The sequence below is a fragment of the Mugil cephalus genome, chromosome 6 (genome assembly GCF_022458985.1).
Source record: "Mugil cephalus isolate CIBA_MC_2020 chromosome 6, CIBA_Mcephalus_1.1, whole genome shotgun sequence".
NCBI lineage: Eukaryota > Metazoa > Chordata > Actinopteri > Mugiliformes > Mugilidae > Mugil > Mugil cephalus.
The window spans coordinates 18924526-18947815 of NC_061775.1; the positions used below are offsets into that span (position 1 = coordinate 18924526).

The 23290-nt window shown below is 40.6% G+C and overlaps 2 protein-coding genes across 2 annotated transcripts; one reads left to right on the forward strand and one right to left on the reverse strand.

Moving 5' to 3' along the window:
* The first annotated feature begins 17 nt into the window (after positions 1-17).
* LOC125009440 (retinal Mueller cells isomerohydrolase-like) lies at positions 18-8755 on the forward strand. Its single transcript, XM_047587414.1, has 14 exons — positions 18-161; positions 770-852; positions 3754-3904; positions 4201-4308; positions 4784-4925; positions 5015-5162; positions 6138-6219; positions 6325-6457; positions 6588-6730; positions 6814-6943; positions 7443-7557; positions 7643-7737; positions 7818-7929; positions 8245-8755. The coding sequence occupies exons 1-14, from the start codon at positions 151-153 to the stop codon at positions 8388-8390; spliced, it is 1599 nt and encodes a 532-aa protein (XP_047443370.1). The 5' UTR covers positions 18-150; the 3' UTR covers positions 8391-8755.
* Positions 8756-14477: 5722 nt separating this feature from the next.
* si:ch211-198n5.11 (methylcrotonoyl-coenzyme A carboxylase 2) lies at positions 14478-21902 on the reverse strand. The gene is made up of 12 exons (XM_047587413.1): positions 21711-21902; positions 20821-20985; positions 19803-19999; positions 19457-19635; positions 18645-18725; positions 18302-18480; positions 17974-18193; positions 17790-17881; positions 17118-17274; positions 16855-16977; positions 16011-16244; positions 14478-15922 (listed from the first exon to the last, which is right to left on the reverse strand). The coding sequence occupies exons 1-12, from the start codon at positions 21728-21730 to the stop codon at positions 15836-15838; spliced, it is 1734 nt and encodes a 577-aa protein (XP_047443369.1). The 5' UTR covers positions 21731-21902; the 3' UTR covers positions 14478-15835.
* Positions 21903-23290: the final 1388 nt, after the last annotated feature.

Below are 23290 nucleotides of genomic sequence, written 5' to 3' on the forward strand. Positions count from 1 at the left end.
AAAGGAGGAGGGGAAAGAGGGAGAAGAGGAGGAGGAGGCCCAGTTTCCACGCTCGCCACAGGAAACTTGCGTTAAATGCAAGCAGAGTCCCTCGAAAACAACTTGCGTGCATGTGTGAGTATAGAAAGTGTGTGAAGAGCATTCAGCAGCATGGTCAGCCGGTGAGTAACGCTCTCCCTTTGTTTGTTTTTGTTTTTTTGAGAAGAGCAAAACTAGACATTAGAATGAGAGAGTGGTTTTCAGACGAGTGTTTTTCTGCTGCCGGGAAAAAAATGTCTTAACCATGAGTCAACTGAGCACAATTATGCTGATGTAAGTTAGTTTTCATAACTCAGAAAAGAAGGTGTTTGCAATCTGGAAAAAGGGAAGAAGGATTCCAGCATTCAGTGAAAGAAATGCAGTTTATGTGGAAAGGAGAAAAAAAAAGGAGTGAAATGGTAAAAGAGCGGCATAAAGAAGAGAAAGAACTGGACTAGAGACAAAATGAAACCTTCAAGATGAATGCATGACGAAGAACAAAAGCCTGAAAGGCAATTACAGTGAAAAGTACAAAGAAATAAGTTTTCCGTTGGTAGTACAGAAACAAGCAGACAGCAAAACAATCTCGTAACAACATCCATTTTCTGTAGAAGCTGCTCTGGAGCTTCCCTTTGGCTGATAGAAAATTGTGAAATACAGTCTTAATGGCGTTTAGAGACAACCCAGATTCAGCAGAACGCCAGTTTTCTGACTCGCCTGTGTAGTTGACTTTTCTTATTTTTCTCTCCAGTGTGGAGCATCCTGCTGGGGGCTACAAGAAGGTCTTTGAGACAGTGGAGGAGCTGAATGAGCCGATACCTGCAGAGGTCAAAGGTACAGGAAAGAACATTACTACTTAAAAAGGACAAAAAATACTGTTGTGTAATGTTCAGCATCCTCAATCCAGTCAGAGACATCTGAACATGAAATGAGACGCTCATAAAACCCCCAGAGGATTATTCTTTATGACTTTCCCTCCGGTGTCAGCATGAAGTTTTTGATTTAGAGTGAAATGTCTTAACAACTATCAGCAATTTGTCCGTTGTTTGGTTTCATTATTTCCTTATTTTTCCGCGAACACATGTCAGAAGCAAAGGTCTGCCAACATTTCAGAGCCGGAGCTGGCACGCAGTCTCTCACACAGAAACACATTATAAACACAACACATCTGCAGTGTTGCCAGATAAAGCTGAGGGTTTCTGGCCCCAAAGCTTTTAGATATTAGACCAAAACATGATTAGTCTATAGTCTATCAAAAGAGACCGCAACAAACCACCACAACTACTCACATCTGGCTACTACAAAACCATCTGATGATGTAATGTAGTCTGCAGGACAAGTAAATGCACATTTTTTTTCACACTAACATTAAAAAGTGATCAGCAAAACCACCAAAACCGCCTCATATTTCTTTCACCTGCACTTCCCTGTAAAATTCAAAACAACCCATGTGGGCATGAAACCACCCAACCCTGCAACGCTTTGTTACATGCTACACGGATCCAAAATGGATGATTGCAAACAGTTTTAATCTAAGTACTGTGTGTGGCCTCACAGAGCTGCACAAAGTGGACATTTTAAGGGCATGGGTCCATAATAATCATTAGCTGATTATCTTTTATTTGACCTCCTCTGTTGGGGTGAAAACTGCCCCATTAATGGTTTGCAGACTGAATACTCCTCTGAATACACTACCTGGCTAATAAATAACTCGCAAGCCTGTTAGTTCAGACGCCCTCTTCAGACCTGACATGACACACACACCCTGCGTGATCCAATTTCACATCTGCATCTTGAAAAACACATCCAAAATGGTTTAGGTTGCAGAGTAAAAAACGAACAGGGTCCCAGGTGCTCAGGAAGTTTTTTATGCGTATGATGAGGGTACCAGCAGAGACTCTAACCAGGGGTGTCAAACTCATTGTAGTTTGGAGGCCACATTCAGCCCAGTTTGATCTCAAGTGGGCGGACCAGTAACAGAATAACAGAATAATAACCTATAAATAACTGTTGTGTCAAATTATTCCGAAATAGGAGACCCTTGTAAAACTTAGTCTTTGAAAGATGTTCAGTTCAGCCTGGAGATGTCTTCTCAAAAAATCATCAGGAGTTTAAGTCCAGAGCATCAGAGTGATCTTTATTGCCGGCAAAAAAGGAGAGCAGCATCAAAAATGGTCACCACGACCCCACTCTGAGGTGCGAGGGCTCCTGTCCTCATCTTTTATACCTTTGGGACGTCACAAGTCACACCCTTGTCCATCCCCTACATGGGGCACACCCTCACCAGCCCCTTATTTTAACCAATTATACCCTTAGAAATTGTCTTCGTCACTGTTGATGAGCCCCATGGCCTGAGATGCCAGGTGAGCCAGATGTGCCACATGGCTCTGGAGCATCATGATCTACTCCAAATACCTTTTCTGTTTTTTTCCTCAGGTTCAAACACCTGCATTTACATCAGTGGTTTTGGAATTTCCCTAGGCTCCCAGTTTCACAAGGTTACACCCGTTCATTTTACACCTTTAGCTTCTAGTCCACTCTTTAGCTCATTATTTTTTAAAAATAACTTCAACAACTATCTTCTACATACACACGTGCTCTTGTGAGGAATACAGTTGATATACTTTTGGTTCCAGTGCTCTCCATTTGTGTTCTAGTAGCAAATGCCTAGTGAAGGCCCATCATATAAAACATCATGTTGTAATCAAACTAATGACATTATGATTGGACATATCATTGTAATTCAATCACAAACTTCTAATAAAACATGACGTCATAGTCATTCTGCTTGCATCTATTTTCCATTTATCTTCCTTTTGGCACATTACACTACATAACGACAACTCCAGACTTTTTCACCCCGTGTTTCACACTCGTCCCCTCTGGTGTCAGATACAGACAAATAACTTGCAAAAGGACACAGTTTGCCAAGAGCTTCATCCCCACAGCTATGCCTGCCCTGAACAACCTCAGCAGGAGGTCACCACATCTCTCGCGCTGAACGTTTTCATGTGCTTAAATGTTATATGTTCGTATATGAGCCATGTGTATGAACTGTAAAGCAAATTTTCCCCCCTGGGGACAATAAAGTACGAATCTGCATCCAATCCAAAGCAATCCTCTAGCACAAAAAATAAATATATAAAGCCTTTATTGAAATGACTATTTCATGATGAAACAGGTTTAAAACATTTAGTGCTAAAAAATGACGCACTGGGATACTGCAGTGCACAGAAAGTAGGTCAAGTAATCACACACACACACCTGTTGGACAGGCTGTGGGACCACAGGTGAAAACTACCTATAATATGTCGCATTGGAAATCCATTAAACAACTCAACAGACGTCATTGGTATAAAAAGAAAAATTTCTTCCGCCGCTCCAAACAGCACAGCGGTGAGATTATTTAAGATCAGGGCTTAGGTTTAATTCTGAGCTTAAAATGGGCAGAGGTGAAGGAATAAATGGTAACGTGTGTGTTTTGAGTGAGAGAGAGAGACTTTACAGCTTGTTCTGAAATGTGTATCATTAACCTAAGTCATGACGCGTGACGGTGCAGTTCTGGATCACGATCCATTGAATAAAACAACACAATATTCTCCTGTAAATGATGTGGGGAGAGACTTTATTTCAACATGTTCAACAACTTTTTATTGAATTTTCATTTTATTGAAAGAAGCTGTAGGAGCCTCAGGCCGTCAGTTTTTTAAACAGCTGTATCCTGTGTGTGTGCAGGCGTTATCCCGTCATGGCTCGGGGGCAGTCTTCTCAGGATGGGTCCGGGTCTCTTCGAGGTGGGAGATGAACCTTTCCACCACCTGTTTGACGGACAGGCTCTCATCCACAAGTTTGACCTGAAGAACGGCCAGGTGACCTACTACAGGAAGTAAGAATAACTCATTCTGGTTTGGACCTAGACGCAGATGTGTTTGTTTTAAGTGGTTAACATCGTTAAAACGTTTGGGGAGAAAAACCAGGCACACGTATTCCATGCTCTTGCAGATGCAGACATTTTCTAACATCTGATTGTGGTATGCAGGAGAAAGCGCTGCCAGTAAATTCGTCCGCGCTGGAATGTTACAAACAAAACGACAGAAGCAAAACACAGAGCAGCTTCGTACATTTTTCCTGGGAAGGATCGGTGTCGGCTTACTCCCGTCTTTGCTGCTTAACGTGCCTCAGGTTTATCAGGACGGATGCCTACGTTCGTGCCATGACGGAGAACAGGGTGGTCATCACGGAGTTCGGCACAGCGGCCTATCCAGACCCCTGCAAAAACATCTTCTCCAGGTAAAACCAAAGCTGCGTGCTCAAATGTTACCGACGTGCCAAACATTTCAGGTGCCCAGTGTAATTAGTCGCGTCTGAAAAGAATATCTGGGCACATTGTGGGAAAACTGGAAGCAGTTTGCATTCCTGTGGTCGGTAAGAGCACAATAACACTCATCTACTTTAATTACTCTATTTGTATTGTTAGTCTCAGTGTCAGTGGTTAAATTTATGCAATTTATTTTTAATGTTATATCCAAATTATTTTACTCCCTCAAGTTTTTATGTTATTTGTTGATTTTTCAAGTTATTCAAGTTTGCGAGGAGTATAATGAAAGCATAAATCCACTATACACCTTGTTAATAAAGAGATAATTAATAAGTATTATATGGATAATTTGTGTAGCATTTAAACCACCCCAAAAAATATCAATGTATTGCATTACTACTAAAGTACTTTTATCATCAGTTTTCTTTGTGTCTTGTGCCTTTTTAGGTTCTTTACTTACTTCCGAGGCATCGAGGTGACTGATAACTGCTTAGTGAACCTCTACCCCATTGGTGAGGACTTCTACGCTGTCACCGAAACCAATTACATCACCAAAGTTGACCCCGATTCGCTGGAGACACTAAAGAAGGTTGGAGCGGATGGGTTTACATTTTGTTTTAGGGTTAAATTTATTTTTATGGTTAATATGTATTCCCCTGTGCATGTCTTTACATTCAGGTGGACCTGTGTAAGTACCTCTCGGTGAATGGGGTGACTGCCCACCCCCACATTGATGCAGACGGTACAGTCTATAACATCGGTAACTGCTTTGGGAAGAACTTCAGTCTGGCCTATAACATCGTCAAGATCCCACCTGCTCAGAAAGGTGAGCAGATTGTTAGTCACTGTGTCAGTGACTGAATTAGTGCAATTTAGTTTTATTGTATATCCAAATTATTTTATTCCCCCGAGTTTTTATGGTATTTGAGTTTGTGCATCCTTCAACATCCATGTCTGTTAAAAAAAAGAAAATCAGAACGCAGACAAGCAGAGTAAACATGTGAGAACTTCAAAAAGTCTCAGCGACTCTTTACCTTTAGTATGTAATTTATTTTATTTTATTCTATTTTATACAAAAAAAAAAATAAAGAAACAAAACAATAAGTGAGAAAAAAAAATATTTGCTTTGATTCTTTTCCTTCAGGATTCATGTATGTTTTATATTATTATTATTTTATTTTTACTTTTTTATTTTAGTATTTATACTTGCTGTCTGAAATATAACTTTTATTTGAGACAGCAGACAGTTTTTTTCAATAGATAAAATTAATACATAAATAGATAAAGATTACAAAGAACGATGAATGTGAAGAAGAAAAATAATTGTTTGCAGTAACATTTAATATCTGTATTAAGCTGGGTTTACATAGACACAAATATTCTGATTAGAATCGGTTTAGAAACCCAAACTGAATAAAAATGCTCCATATAAACACTCAGTTGGAATAAACAGGCCCAAATCGAATGGTATTTAATTCGGATTCACAAGGGTAGAATATTCCTTATTACTTCTTCAGTGCTTCCAGTAGGAGCGTCTTAGACTCGAGCTGTTGCTTTAATAAAAGTGTAAAACAATCATAACTACTATGCTGATTAGACAAGAGAGACCTCCATCTTTGATCAGTCACATGATATTTTCAACCATCTGTGCATGTCACACGTCTGTAAAACAGCTGTTCCGCTTAAATGTAGTGGTACATGTAAACATCAGATCGAATCACCTCACATGTAAACAGTTGACCTGAAACCTTCAATCAGAATGAGAAAAAAGTCTTCACGTAAACCTGGCTTCTGTTTCCAGATGGATCTGATCCTTTAGAGAAATCTGAAGTGATGGTGCAGCTGCCCAGCAGTGAGAGGTTAAAGCCGTCCTATGTACACAGGTACAGAGTGATCTCACACAGCATCTGTCCAGAAACAATCAAAAAGAATCGTTGTTTCTTTTTTTTTAAAAAAAAACCTCTCTCCGTTTATCTGTCTGTGTGTAGCTTCGGTATGACGGACAACTATTTTGTCTTTGTGGAGCAGCCGGTGAAGATCAACCTGCTCAAGTTCCTGTCGGCTTGGAGCGTCAGAGGAGCCACTTACATGGACTGCTTCGAGTCCAACAGCAGCTTGGGGGTAGGACCGGAGGGGGAGGGCTAAAAACCCGGGGGATCTCAGCTCCATGGTCTCAACCTAGCTGCTAATTCTCAACATACCTTAATGTTAGAAGTTCAGTATTGCCACGAAGGGTGTGTTTTATTTGCAGACATGGTTCCACCTGGCAACTAAGGACCCGGCTGGTTACATGAGCAGCCACAAGTTCAGGACGTCAGCCTTCAACGTCTTCCACCACATCAACACATATGAAGACGAGGGGTTCATCGTGGTCGACCTGTGCACCTGGAAAGGGTGAGTGTGACGCCCTGTGCCTGTGTGGATGTGCGTTTGTGTGTTGAAGCGTAACGTGTGTAACTGTGTCCCCCTCTCTGCAGTTACGACTTTGTGTATAACTACCTGTACCTGGCCAACCTGAGGCAGGACTGGGAGGAAGTGAAGAAAGCAGCGGCAAGAGCTCCTCAGCCTGAGGTCAGACGATACGTGCTGCCGCTGGATATTCACAAGGTGAGTCCACATCTGTCTGTCTATAACACTCTCCACAAATGGCTTAGTGATTCAGACAGCGACAAACAGTGAAAGAGAGAATAGAGGGTTTGCACTGATGTCACTGCCGCCTGGGGCCAAGTCCTCCTGAGTGACAAAAACATGGTAAAATGTATCAGTAAATACAGAGAGACCGGGAAAAATGTGGATTATCAGATCAAATTAAAGACAATTGGACTCGACAATGGTCCATAGGAACCAGTATGGATTAGGAAAAGCGGATTAGCCTCAATTTAAGTTAGTTTAAGTTAGTTTTAGTTAATTTCAGTTATGATAAATGTAGCTAAATAAAAGATGCTAATGCTAAGAGCTTTACTGAGAAGTAACGTTAGCCATACAAAACTGGAAAAGGATGACAAGGAGTGATCACAAATATTCAGTTTATTGACTTGTTTTTGACTTGTTCTTGTTTTATATCGCATTTTAACGTGTGTTTACATCTCGCTTTGCTTGTGTTCAGGTGGAACAGGGGAAGAATCTGTTATCTCTGTCCTACACGACAGCTACTGCCGTTCTTCAGAGCGATGGCACCATCTGGCTCGAGCCAGAAGTCCTGTTTTCTTTACCAAAACAGGGTAAAACACTTAATTTAAAGCTCATGAACCAATATATGTAATCTAAAGAGATACACAATATACTGATGTTGCATTTGTGTCCCAGCTTTTGAGTTTCCTCAGATCAACTACCCTGTGTGTTGTGGGAAGAAGTACTCCTTCACCTACGGCCTGGGACTCAACCACTTCATCCCTGACAGGGTATGACACATGACACACTATGTCAGGACACTGTGGACTTTAGCTCACATGTGCTGACAGCTTGCCGGTTGTCGCTGCAGATAGTGAAGTTGAACGTGCAGACCAAAGAGACCTGGGTGTGGCAGGAGGACGAGTGCTACCCATCCGAGCCGCTGTTTGTGCCAACTCCTGGAGCTACGGAGGAGGACGACGGTAGGTGAAGGAGTCTCGCATCAAAGTGGTGGACGGTGCATCGTAATCACAGGTGTTCATTCTGGTTGTATCAGTGGTTGTCCATGTGTTTCTGGAGAATGGGCAGGTCTGAATTTTCCAGGCTGACTATTTGAGCTCATAATCTGAAACATGCACACAGCTTCGCAGAGCTGTGCACCTCAGCTACAGTGCCATGCTCCGCGAAGCCACATTAAACCTGATCTGTGCATCCTGAACTTGAACACGTTTCAAACTCTTTAACCTATGTCTGATCTTAAATGGTATGTAAACACCTCCTCCATCTGGGTTTTCCAGGTGTGTTGCTGAGCATCGTGGTGAAGCCCGGTGCAGAGAGACCCGGCTTCCTGCTGGTGCTGGACGCCGTGAAGCTGACGGAGCTCGCCAGGGCCGAGGTCAACGCCATCATCCCGGTCACCTTGCACGGCATGTACAAACCGTGATTTCCATGTAACGCGACCAGGATGCTTCCTGAAACACATTCAGCCTCCACACTTGATGCTGTATTTAGAGATGAACTCCATATATTTGTCCACACCGCTGCTCATTAACCTATTTTATGCCTGATTTTCTTCATGTGACACGTGGAACATATCATGAAGCGTTTATTATATCATATCCATTATTTCTGAGTTGATTGTGATGAACAAATGACGGTGGTGAACAGCAGCAAACACTCACCTTTACTGCATGGACAGAAAGTCTTGTAATTCATAATCAAAATGACTTCTGTAAACTTCTGAAATCGTTGTCATATTTTGCTGTAGAGATTTTAAACAACTTTATACAAATAAAAGTTAAACTTCAACAATCGTGTTACAGTTTTTGAAACTCATTAATCCTTTTACACATGAACACCACACGGTTGGATGTTCATGTTTGACTCATATAATATCTATGTTGTGAAGACTAGCTATGAGGCAGTAAGATAAGGTGCAAATGCTGAACTATTGTACCTGGCCAAATGAGAGAAATCACAGGATCTGAGGCAGCGGGTGAGGGGGAAGACCCACTAGCCGAAATCCGGTCTTTAAAAAATGGAAGAAATTCTACATAAAGCTTAGGTGAAAACACAATACAAGTACAGTTGCGGGGATTTGTAACAGTCAAGAAGTCAGATGTACTATAATAGAGGGTTTTCATGGATGTTGCGATGTTGGAGGCACTTGACCAGGCAAACAAAGTACATGGCCTGAAGGAGATTATGGAAAATGGTCAATTATTGCCATTTTTTTTTTTTTTTTTTTTTTGTCTTTTGCTGTACCAATTGGGCAGACTGTGAAAAACATTTGGAATTTTATAGACTGCCAAAAGTTATTACAAATCAGGGAGAACAATGGCAAATGTTATCAGAGGAAAGGAGGCGCTTGTGTTTAGCAAAGCCTAACCAGGATCTATGAGGCAAAAGTCTGGGCGACATTCAAATTTATTTATCTCATGTCTTGTCATGTAATTGAAATGTTGATATCAACTTTTCACTAATTTTCTAGTGTAATGATATATAATTCATATCAAGTTACAACATGTGGCATATCATATTAACACATATCTGGCTCTGATCATATTTAATAACCTGCTACAGTAGCAACACCGTTCATAAAATGTAGAGTTAAAATATGCAGTACTTCTTGAAAGGATGACCCAGATTGAGTGCCATCTGGTGGACAGGTCAGCAAAGGTCACCTGGAGAAACAAATCAATAACGTCACATGTGGTAGCTTGATATGAATTATATTATTATCATTACACTAACAAATTAGTTAAGAGCCGCCGCTACCAACACTTAAATTACCTGACAAAAATATGGGCCTCACAAATTTGGAGATCTGATTGATGACGCGTCACGAAAACCCTCGAACAAAAAATATTTTTCTAAAGAGTGTGGTGTTGTATAAGCATACTCATTGAACTTTTGTATGTCTGTGGTAATTTTTGTCATGCTACAATGAATATTAGTTTCTGAATATTTCTCCAGCTGCTTTTTGCAAACTTGTAGACGGTCCCTCTGCACCCAGCTGACGGACGAGAGGGGGAGACCAGACTAATGTTGTTTGTCCACCGCTAGACACCGACTCGTTTTGATAAGAACTGGCTTGTAGCTCATTGTACACTTTAACCACGAGAACAAACATTTAATAGGGAGTTGGAGTTATTGATCCGAAGTCCGAAGACTGCGCTTCAGTAAGCAGGAAAATGAACACAACTATATCTTAACTCAATGAACTTGTGTCACCTCTTATCTTTTTTTTTTTTAATGTTTTTGTTTAATGTAGGAGCATTTAATAGATCGGGAAACTGCTGTCGTGACAGCATTGGCTCACAACCTAGTTTGTATTCTTAACAAAAGTTATTACTAAATGTAAAAGACATCGATCGCCTAAGAGGGAAACGGCATAATAAAAGCTTCCTTTGGGAATTGAATGTTGATAATCACTCAACGATAAAAGTCTGTAAATAAAGAAATAAAATCCATTCTCTCGTGACATTGTCCTAATTGATTGTTGACCGTCGCTGATTTGTCTCATTAAGCGACTGTTTTTTTGCTTTTTTTCTGTATTGGTTGCGATTCATATTTGTCAAAACAATGTGTCCGCCATGTTTGCGGAAAGTTTGACTGCGCATGCGTAAACGAGCGAATTCAATGTTGACAATCAATCCACGTAAATACAATAAAAACCCCGTCTCTCGGGACATTGTCTCAATTGATTGCTGACCTTCCCTGATTTGTCTCATTAACCGACTGCTGTGTTTTATTTTCCGTATTAGCTCTGATTCGTGTAGAAAACAATGTGTCCGCCATCTTTGTGGCCCCGGCGGAACGTTTGACTGCGCATGCGTAAACGAGTGAAAACCTTTCTGACAGTGACGTCATGCAAAAAGATCAAAGCCAGGAGTGGCTTTGATCTTTTTGCATGACGTCACTGTGGATTTTCTTTATATACAAAGGGCTCTGGTCTTAAAGGTTTTAGTTCCTGATTTCCGGACCACGTAAGCGAGTATCTAGTATCCAGACCACGTCAGAATCCACTATCCAGACCACGTCAGTATCTAGTATCCAGACCAAGTGAGAATCCAGTATCCAGACCACGTACGCATCCAGTATCCAGACGACATCTAATATCCAGGCCACCTGAGTATTTAGAGTTAGCGAAAATTAACTGTTTTCCAAATTTTAACCCCCAAAAATAGAAATGTCTTCAGTGGAGATTTCCAAAGTCCAGGTGGACAGCCCTGTGATTATTACACCAGAGGACCTTCTGCCCATTGTCAAGGCACATTTTGAAACAATCTCTCCGGCACAGTGGAGCATGCTCGCTGCAGATGTTTGTGACTCAGACACACAAGCTGCACTGGCTGACATGCTCACAGACATTGTGCAAAGTATTTCTGCACAAGTTCTGAGGATGATCCTTCCAGTGATTGGGGATCAGCACCCGCCCACTGTACCAGAAGATTTGGACAACTTTAGTACCGACTTGGGAGACTCCTTCTCCACCAGCTTTGCTGTTGCCCTCAACGTCCCACAGTTTAAAAGTGAGGATGCTAAAGAGCTGACAGCTCTGGTTGAGAGCGAGGTTTCCCAGAAGGTGAAGTCCGTTCTTTCTCTGGTTATCAATAGCTCTGCTGAATCCCCAGAGCCTGCAGTTTATGTCAGCGGCTCCATGTCCAATATTGGCCGTCTAAATCAAATGGTGATCCACGCTACCACCTGTCTGAAAAGACTTGTAGTCAGACTTAGACATCAGTGTCTTGGAGTATGTCAGCGGCCAGAAACGGCACTGTCATCACTGTCGAAGTCAAGTTCAGCTTCGTCCCAAGAGCAACAGGTGCTATCAGCGCCAGAGGGATGCGACTCTGCAGATGAACAATCTCTAGTCGCTGATCCCAAAGTGAGAAAAGCTGTGAGTGAAATTCTTATGAGAATTTGCAGCGAGTCTCCAGACTTGGTGGAAGAGGCCGAGGATGGTCTGCCCCCCATTAACACCTTTCTGGAGGCTCGAGCAGCAGCGTCAGATATCGTCACTGCCATAAGTGATGAACTGCATTGCTGTGATTCTTGTGAGAGTGTCACATCACCGACACCTCATTTCAATAGGCTGCTCTTGGTGAACAAGCTGAAAACCTTCTTCAGCTCACTGGCTTCTCTGTTAGGAAACAGTGCCAATGTCAACAAGGAGACAAAAAGGCAGAAGTTTTCTAAGTTTGCAAGGAGACAGTTCGAGAAGATGGTGACAGAGCTGACGGCCGCCTCTCAGAAAAAAGACACCGATTTCATTGGGAGTCTCGAAACTTCTGAACAGCCTGAGTGTCTTCTACCAGGAAGTGTTCCAGACTGTTCAGAATCTACACTGTCAGAGAGGAGTGTAGCAAAAAACATGTCTTTTGATTTTGAGAACATCAAGCCTGATATTGACAAGATGTTGCAAAAATTAAATCAGTCAGATAAACCTGCGCAAAATGTCGGCTGCATGGGGGAAAACATGTACAGCCGTGAAATTAAAGCATTTTCAAAGGAGCTGACGGATAAAATTTACACTCATCTAATGGTCGGCCCCACGTGTCAAGCCCCTCGAGTTGCAGTGGGAAAGAACATTTTTAACTGTGTCCTCTCCAAGTTCAGGAGAAGTGATGATGACAATGAGTGTCACTTTTCTCCTGAAGTCATGTATGCCATGACGGAGGACTCAGTTGAAAAGTTCCTGCAGCAAGTGCTCCTCTGGAAGGAGAGGGAGCAGACGCAGACAAAGGCCCACGTTGAGGAAGTTTCTGATGCAATGGCAGATATAGAAAGCCTTATAACAACAGTGCTGTCCCCGGCAGGCTCCGCGTCTCATGATTTAAGACCTAAGTCAGATGAAGAACATCCTGAATTAAGATCAAAGACTGTCAGGTTTTACATTGACTCAGACGAACTGACCTCATCTCCTGAAACAAATGTTTCGCCTCCACCAGTTTCTACTGGCGACTCATTTGGTTTCAGATTGGACAAATTGTCTGTAGTGTCCAGAGATACATCTGCAGCAGTGTCATTTGAGTCAGATGGTTCTTCATCTGTGACCGAGAGCATGACCGAAGACTTTATGACTTGTCTTATCATGAGAATAATCATCAAGTCCTTCGAGAAAAACAAGAGGGTCATAAAGAAAGACGCAATCAACAGAATAATTGACCGACTAACATGCAACGTGTTGAGGGGGATGAGCTCCACTATCATTACTCTCAGAGTAAATGACTTCAACATCAAAAAACTCACCAAAGCCATGGTGAAAGACCTTTGTGGAGAATTCGGCTCTTCAGAATCGTTGCTGTTAGCTGTGATGTCAATGGATTCAGATTTTGACGATGCAGTTTTGAAGTATCTTAAAATCCATCTGCATATCCCAACCAGTCCGCCTCCACGGGAATCCAAGTTAAGCAGATTCTTCTCACGAGTTTGGAAAGCCTGCAAAAGCTCGATGTGTTTCCCCAAGTGAAACCTGCCTTCAGGGATCGCCGCACGTAATCTTCCTCTCTCTTGTCCTGTCCTCTGTCCACTGTCTCTACTATCTTTATGTCCTTTCACTACATCTATTCTCCTGCAGATCTCCTGCCTACTTTCCTTCTATTACCTGATCCTTTCCTCTACATTTTCAGCTCTGTTACTTCCATCTCTTCTTCCTGTCTTTTCCTCAAAACTTTAACTACTTTTCCATCTCTTCCTCCTGTCTTTTCCTCAAAACTTTAACTTCTTTTCCATCTCTTCCTCCTCCTTCTTCCTCTGGTTGTACATAGAATTTTCATTGTTTAGTATTAATAAAAATATGTAGCATTCACAAAAAAAAAATAAAAAATAAAATAAAATAAAATAAAAATAATAATAAAAAAATTAAATAAATTTTCAAAACATCAAGTAATGAAAAAATAAATAAATAAAATAAAAATAATGAAATAGACAAATTTTGTTGTTCAGTGATTACTGTACTCAGGTTGACTATGACCATAATTATGTAAATTATGGTGGTCACCCCACACATGTACCCAAACATACAACCAAACTACCCCAGACAAATAAAGTAACCTTTTTATACCAATGAGACAAAAAATAACTAAACATAATGTATATTACCTACACAGCTATACAATATTACCACTGATGTCCATGAAGGAAATGTTTGTTAAAAATATTTATTAATTCAACTATATGAATCCTAATGTTGTTATCGTCCATTCAACATCCTGTGTGAGCAACACGAGACACTGACGCAAACTGATGTTGGTCACGTAAAAATTGTCCCATCATGCTTTGGCGCTTTACCAGCAGCTTACAGCAGGTATGAAACAATGTTAGTCTCCCAAGGAAATAAAGGCAACACTGACCTTTTTTTTTATACTGAGTCTATGTTTGCTAACCAGTCCAGTTTGTGATCCAGCTGTGGAGCCAGTTACTTACAGGAGCAGAAGCCTCTCCATGATCTTCATGATGCTGGATGTCAGGGTGACCAGTCTCTAGTCAGCGCAAAAAGTGTCTAGTTACAAAAAAATAACAGACATGAAATTTCAAAACATCTTTATCCTGTTTTATACACAATAAACAAACAATATTACAATAATTACATCTGTTATTGCAAATTTTTCAATGTAATAACGCTACAGGTTATAGCTGCGTTCAGGACACTAAATTTAAAAAAGTCTTTGACACAACAATCTGGAAAATCAAGAAAAAAATGAATTAATTCAAGACCTTTCTTCAATGATGTTTAAGGCTAATAGGCTGTTGAGGCTTCTGTGTCAATTTGACGCTTTAGTTATGGCGTCAGAGCAGAGCATATGCAGACCCCAGCGTTGTAGCCTGACCTACACCTCCCCAGAAATGTAACTACGCTCCATGGTCCACAACAGCTGTGATTGAATTGATTGTTTTGGATCAGTAAAGATGGAACACATGTAGGAAAGGCTAAGAGAGGAGCTTTGTGTAGAAGCCCAAACGTCAACTCAAGTCTGAAATATTCATTCATTGTAGCACAGACTGTCAACCTGACGTGTACCTTCAAAGCTGAGGCCATAAAGCAAAAACCTGATGAGGCACTTCAACCTTCTGGAAACAGTGAAAAAATGTTCTTGAATGTTACAAATATTTAACCTGAAGTTCTTGTAGGTGGAGGGAATTGTATTCATGATTTCCTAAAAAATAATCTCAGTCCAAGTGAAAAGAAACTCCAGGTACAGGTCTGAACACAAGATGCTTTAAGAACACATTTAAGATCTGACACCTTGAACCACATGATCTGAAACAAAATCCACAGCAGCCATTTTGAATGAAAGTGTCTGTTCATTGGTAATGAAGGTCTCGTAGCTGTTTACCAACTAAACTGATATATCTAAACAATAACAGATTAATAAATACAATTACTGAATATCAGAAGGCTATGTATCATTTTCTCATATAAATCAGAATCTGCATGTATTTGAATAACAATGTAGTCGTGTGGAATCGAGCTATTTCTCGACAATGACTTGCAGCTTCATTTATATTTATTACAGGAGATTTACTCAGAGTATCGACACTTCCAGGGTTCCAGTCATAGACTGAGCTTTGTGTGGCACCTAAAAGACCCAACGTCAGGCTGGAGATCAATAAAAACATAACTTAACATGTTAAAAACATGTTCATCATGTCAGGCCACAGCGCTGTCCATGGTCCTGAAACAGAGGTAGCTTTGATGCAGAAGATTTTTTTACTATTTCACAGCAAATGATGTCCGTGTTTATTTACATACAGAGCCCCTAACTGAGATCCGATCTGACCACTGGTTAATAATACCAGGTATAAATGGGGCCTGAGGCTGCAGTTAGAAGAAAGGGACAGACAGATGTTTGTAGTGTCCAGAGACAGTGAAGGCAGAAGCCTCTATATACGAAGAAGTGCTGACTGCAGTTTCTCTGTAGACAGCTGATAGTGCTGCTGTTTGATGATGTCCAGGGCATCTCTGAGAACCTGCAGACAAAAAAGGACGAGCGGATGAGCTCAAACATCCCAGAAACCGCTTTCTAACACCTCAAACCAATTTCATTTTTTGTTTTACCTTCCTGGTGTCCTGTGGCAGAATGACTCCGTCATCCCACATCCTGCCGGAGGAGAAGAATGCTGAGCTCTCCTCCTTTAACCTCCCGTTCAGCTTCTCCTCCTGCTTCTTCTTCAGCTCTTCTTCCTGCTCACCATCAGGGGGAAGCAGCGAGCCGGCGTGACCCGGAGCCGTCAATGATACTCTGGCGTTGGGCCACAGGAACAGGAAGTTAGGGTCAAACGCCCTCCCACACTGGAGACAAACAGGACACAAGAATTTAATAAACATAAACTAAACCCACTGTGAGCATAACACGTGATCATACTCTCGAATAGTAAGGCATTACATTCAAGTATTTCTAGACTTGTTTCCTTGAAAAAAATCTAATAATAATAAGTATATAAGAAGTTTTTAGACATTTTTTCCAGTGACACAGTAGCTGGGTCTGGTAACGCATTACTTTGATTTGATCAGGGCCGTATTAAAGTCCTTTTTCTGGTAAAGCAAATTTAAATTATAGTATACAGATGCAGAAGGTTTACACCTCTCAATCTGTAATGTCCTTTTGATCAGACCAGTCTATTCTATCAGCAGAATAATTATGTCAATATAAACATGACTGACTTATTTAGGGAATATAAATTGTTTTTATCTTTTTGCTTTACAGCCAATATTCAGATACAGAGAAATACTGCTTGACTAGCCGATCGATCGATTGATCACATGAACAGTGACCAGGAAGACGAGTCAAAAAAAAAAAAATAAAAAAGAATATGAACAGGAAAGGAGAAAGGACTCAATAACATTATAACTATGTTAACCTCGTCGTCACCTTATTTGTCACAGAGTAGTGTTTGCTCACCATAGCATAGCTGTCAGCACCGTGGCAACCACCAATCACCACAGTGATTTTGGGGACGGAGGCACAAGCTACTGCTGACATCATTGAGCCCTGAGCCTTAAGGCGGTTTGTGTTTGTTTCTGCCTGGAAGAGACAAACGTAGAAAACATGCGTTGAAACAAAAATTCATTTTGAGTGAGCAGACCCCAGGGCTTGTGTGATGTCCAAAAACATCTCAACATAGACCTGGGCAGGCTGTGTGTGTGTGTGTGTGTGCTGAATACCTGCGTTGTGGACAGCGTTAGCGCTGGTGTAGGTGCTGTGTTCTGGAGGAAGAGGAGTGGGATGTCTCTCTGGTCACACAGCTGGACAAAGTGGCTTCCTTTTAGCGCCGCCTCATACGACAGATCTCCGTTGTTGGCTATTATTCCCACCAGGTGGCTAACGCAATAAAAACACAATGCTGTATACTCTGTATATACTGGAGTGATAAAATATAAAACATAATATGGCATAATATTTTTTGGATCAACAAACATATATTAGGACCTACACAATATTAAGAAGATGGTCATAATGTTATGCCTGATTGGTGTATGTTAAGATTTAAAATTCTATCTGTCTCCTGAATCACAGCTACACTTCATTCACTCCCGACGAACATGTCTTCGAAAAATATGTGTGTATTTGAGTGCTCAGAAAAAGACTTTTGTGTGCCAGTTCGTAGCTCACGAACCACAAATTGCAGTATTAATTGTCGTATATCCTTAGAGCTGATTACGTAGGAATCCTGCCAAGAATGTATTTTTAAATACAAACATACCTCAGGCGGCACATAGGTAAAGCAGGCCAGTTCACTTCTGAATATTACAAGCAATGGTGAGTAAGATATCTGCAGTTCGTGATGGAGTTTGTCCTGGCAAAGTGATCTGTGAGTGTGTGGTTGCATCATTTACCCGCAGATCTTTGCGAACCCAGTGACGAGTGTGGTTCCATAGCGAGCTTTAAACTCCTGGAAGCGGCTCCCGTCTGTCAGTCGACTCACGACCTGGACAGACGGATGGAAACAACGAGCTGCAGGTTACTGAGGCCACATGACGGCTACAAACTAAATCTTTGTGCGCTTGTGCACGGCCGTACCATTTTAACATCTAGGCTGTAGTTGTAACTCTGCGGAGCGAGACCCAAAAGCTCCTCTGAACTGTACAGCGGCTCCTCCTCTGCTTTCTTCTTCTTCGTCGTCGTCGTCGTCTCCTCCTCTTCCTCTGGAAGTTGGAAGTTGAGGGTGGATATGATGTTTCTGGTGTACTCAAACGCCTCCTTCTCCTCCCAGGCAAAGTGGTCCACACAGCCACTCACCCTGAAACAAGAAAGCAAATTGACAGATGCTGCCAAGAACTTTCGGTTTTGATTTCTCTTTTTTATTTATTTTTTTAATTTGTGAGGTTGGTTTGGTTTATGGACCTACTCAGCGTGAAGCCTGGCTCCTCCCAGGTCCTCCGGTGTCACCTCCTCTCCTGTGGCGGCTTTAACAAGTGGAGGTCCTCCCAAGAATATGGTTCCTATCCGGTGCACCATCACCGTCTCCTCCGCCATAGTGGGGATGTAAGCTCCACCGGCCGTACATGACCCGCACACGATTGAAACCTTTGGGATCATTAAATGTTATTGAAAAAGGCCAATTTTAAAACTAGAACTAAAACTCTGACCATATAACAACACACCTAAAATCTATTATTATTTAACATTTATCAAGTTTTAAAGTTATTTCTACTCGATATATATAAAAAAACGTTCTCGTCATTTTTCACCTGGGGGATCTTCATGGCAGACATGATGGCTTCATTGTAGAACGTCCTTCCTCCCTGATTCTTATCGGGAAAGATCTCTGACTGAACATTTAAACGCAGGAAGGGAAATTAAAATAGCATGTCAGTATAATTCATCTGCTTCTCATTCAGGATTACATACAATACCACTACTTTCAATGATAAGGAAAAAGCATTGTAAGTGACAGCCTTTCAAAATAGTCTCTCCTTTTAGCTGTTAACTAAATAATGAATAAATCTAATAACTAATGAAAATATTTTATACACCGTGTTTGATTCCATCATTAAAATAACATATTGGCATGTGGTTAATTATTGATGTGATCAGGTAGATGTGCATGTAGCTGCGTGGATTTAGGAGTATTTATATATATCAGATATTTTCTGGTTCAAACAGCACAGCAGTGAAATTACAGCGTGTATGGAAGCTGTCATAATGTGAGCCTTGTCTTTAAAATAGGGAGAGGAGAAGGACTTTACAGCTTGTTCCAAAATATGTGTAATCTCCCCAAGTCATGACACACACACTACAAACAGCTGTTTGCGGCTCTGATGCAGCAGTAGAGGTCCATTAGCGATAACAGCTGTTAGAATATTCTATTGTATTATTGAATATTCTATTCTACTGTGCCTGCAGTGATGTCGGTGTTTATTTAGATACAGGGTGAAGAACACTGAGGTCAAGTGCTGGGGAGGGATGCAAGTGGAGATGCAATTTAATGCCAAGAGGCCACTTTTATTTAGATTTTCTAGTTCAGATGTTAATGCATCGTCCAAATGGGGGCTTGATTAACCTGCAGCGGTAGGAAGGCTCCTCCAGAGTCAACTAGGTAGACACAAGGCAGGCGGTTCTGTATCGCTATGTCCTGCGCTCGCAGCTGCTTCTTCACCGTGATTGGATACGCCGTGCCGCCTTTCACCGTGGCGTCGTTGGCAATGAACATGCACCACAGGCCGTTGATCCTGCCAATGCCTGCACGTACAAACACACACACACGGCGCATAGGTCACATGTTAAGTTTCACACTTGGATTGACACCAGTTGAGAAATAAAAGGGCAAATCAGAGGCAACAAGGGGTCAGATTATACATTCTATAGTTAGTACCAAAGACACACGATTGCAGCGAGTGGTTTCTGACCAGTCAGGCAGCCGGCTGAAGGGATGTCACCATACGGCAGACCCAAACCAGCAAACTGGGAAAGCTCCAAGAAGTCCTCATCGTCCAACAGGAGGCGCAGTCGATCCCTGACAAGCAACTTCTTGTTTCTCTGAGTGTGTCTAGCTGTGGCGTTCTCTCCTCCCCCTTTCCTTACCTTCTCACTAAACTCTGCGTATCTAAAAGACAGAGGCAAAGAATGGGATACTCTTATTTATTGTGGCTACACACAAAGCATAATCAATCTGTTCAAAAATGCCCCATCATTGGGATATGCTGTTATCTGGATATGATGTTCATTAAAAATACTCCTGGGAAGGCAGACACCACCACCAGAACTCCCCATCAGTCATTTAGAACTGAAGAAAGTACCTGTATGAAATCCCTTCAAGAAAAACTCAAACATGTCCAATTGTCTTGCTTTGTTTAGAATAACATCAGAATCATTCTAAAATTGATCAAAGTTGGCACACGGTTAAAAAATAAAAAGTTGCTGGGTTCACCTGATTTCTTTTATTTTGAAAAAATGTGTCGGTTGTGTCATGTAATGGCCTTTTTAATGAAATCAGAAGAAATTACAAATTGCATGCAGCATTTACTCAAACACAACTCATGTACAGAGCTCTGATTGGTTCAAAAAGCTACTGCTGTCCCATATACGACCCAGCAAAATGTTAAAAGTTTAAACCAGATGGTACATCTTCACACCGACACAAATTTTGTCCAGCTGGTCATATAAACCATTATATGAGACGGACCTGTGTAACAGTGTAGACTATGAGAAGCTGAACTTCTTTGCAATTGATTTACTGCTGATGAGGTCTTAAGTCGTCAGAATCAGTTCTGATTAATAAACTAGTCCATCCACTGAACTAATAAACAAAAGTCTTACTTTAACTCATGATTATCACAACACTGTACAAACATACTATGCGGTAAAGAGTAGTGGAACTGAGCATATCCAATTAAAGCCGAACATCCCAAGCTGAACAGAACCTACTTCTTCAGGCAGGCGTTGCTGTTTCGGAGGTTTGCTTCGTATACATGTTTCTGGATGGGATGCAGGGGCAGGTCCAGCACTGGGAAGGCACTGCGCAGAGCTCTCCTCTTCCCAACTGCAGAGCTCATGCAGCGGACTGAGCAGTGCCAGCGGTGCTCAGCGAACCTGCACCATGAGAAATTCAAGAAATGCAGGTAAATACAGAAGAGAATCTGAAAATACGTTGTCAATGTTTATGTCAGACAGAACATGAAGAATTTCATTATTCACTTGTTAAATATATATTTTTGAGACATTGCATTAAGAATTCTTCTAAATAGATTCCTGGCCAAATTTAATTTCTACTTTAATTTAAGATTGGTATCTGAATACTTCCTACATTGTTGTTAAAAACTAACAATAGCATTTGGTAAACTACACATTAAGCGACCCTCACTACTGACTCGTTTTAATGTGTTTTGGAGACCCCTGATGGCGGTATCACACACCGTTTTTCATGCAAATCTTCCAAGCTCTTAAACTGCAAGTATACTTAATTCCTTACATCCTTGATGCCATTATCACTAGATACTCAAATGAACTGCAGTTTTGCATCAGTGCTACATCACCTGCGGCTAAAAATTTGCTTCAATCTCAACTCTGATTACCATAAATAAAGCTGTGTATATACGCTATACGTTAGCTATTGGTAGCATGTTAATGATGAACAAGAAACGTGAAGGAAAATAAGCATGCGAGCAATATTAAGTTAACTATTTTGACTTTAACGCGGTGTACATTTGGAGCTCAATGGTGAGCTTAAGTGTGCCAAAGGTCGCCACTTCAGGTGACACATAAGACTGAATGTAAACTAATTATGGATTTATGGGTAAAAATGACTCGCTTCTTACCTTGCAATGCAGCGGTGCATATCTGTGTGTATTAATTACTACTTTTGACAGCTAATATGTTTATGGCAAAGAAAAAACAGCAGCTACTCCATAGCCGCACAGCATCATATGGAAGAGTCTTCTTCCTGTATTTTCTTCTTCGCCGCTTTATATGTTATGTCGCTTGGCTACGCTTTTAAATGTGTCTCTACCGGCAATAAAATATACCAAAAATAAAAAAAAAGTTATGAAGTATCTCCATTCACCCCCTTTCCTTGACGTGTTTATTTTTTGCTGTGTGAGTTAAGCGGCACTTCGCTATCTCTTGTACATGAATTATGTACATTATGAACAAATGCTCATTACCACCCTCTGCAGGAGCGGAAGCAGCGTTGCAGCTTTGCTGTGAGATTAAAAATAAAAAGCACTAAAATATATATTTTCTTGATATCATTGGCATTTGAGCACACCTACTCAAGTACCGCAGTAAAGTATGTTTTTGTTACTTGTACTATTTTAAGTGTGTACGTGTTATTTTAAAGAAAATATTGTACTTATCCCTATAGTAGATTAACTAAAATCTTGGAGATAATAAACAAATTAAGATGTAAGTTATTACAACAATTAAATAAACAAAACAAACAAACAAAACAGTTAGATCATATTATGCAGTAAAAACAGTCTAATAATGGTAGGCAGTTTTGTTTATACAGCAGGTTACAGAAGTCTGAGGGCATTAGTTGAAGATACTTCTTTGCATATCACTCAGTAATGGAGTGCTGCTTAAACAGCGTCATGTTTGACTGTGAATTTTATCCACAGTCTCCCCACATAAATATATCTGTTCTTGTCACTAATCTCTGTCTAGATATGATCAGGATATGCTTTTTTTTTTTTTTTTTATCTCTCCACTCTATGTCCTGCTCATAATAAACAATCATAAATAATCCGACTCTTTTCTCATAGTTCTGATGCCCTTTTTAAATTCGCTGGAAACTTGGGGCTTCAGTAATTATGACACGTGAACAAAGTCTGCAGGTTGATTCTGATAAGATCCTTCAATGACAAGAATTTCCTTCAGTTTAACTGATGACCTACGAATAGTTCAGAATCTGAAAATGTTTTGATTTTTATATGTCAGAACTTATGGAGTTTTAAAATGTTTGTAGATATTATTTTTATTTAGACTTTTGAAAGTTCCTGCAAATTAACTATTAGAGAAACAGAGTTGTTTAATACGCGTCCTTTTCTTCTGTAATGACACATCTAGGCCACTAGAGAGAACTGCTGGATCACAATTCATTGAATGTACTAAAAACAATATAATCTTACTTCTAGTGATTTAATGTGGATAATTTAATTAACAGTTAAAATTAAAACATTTTAAATTTTTATACGAAATAAATAAGCAAACCGTTTAAATGATAAGAAGCACTGTGTTAATCATTTCTGTGAGGCACCTAAGGTTGTAGATAATTATTTATTCATGTTGTAATTTTGTAAAAACGATACCCAGATAATGATGAAAAAATACCAAAGTTAATTTCTCTGGAAATTATTAAACACTTAAAATATTAACATTTACACATTATGTATATATT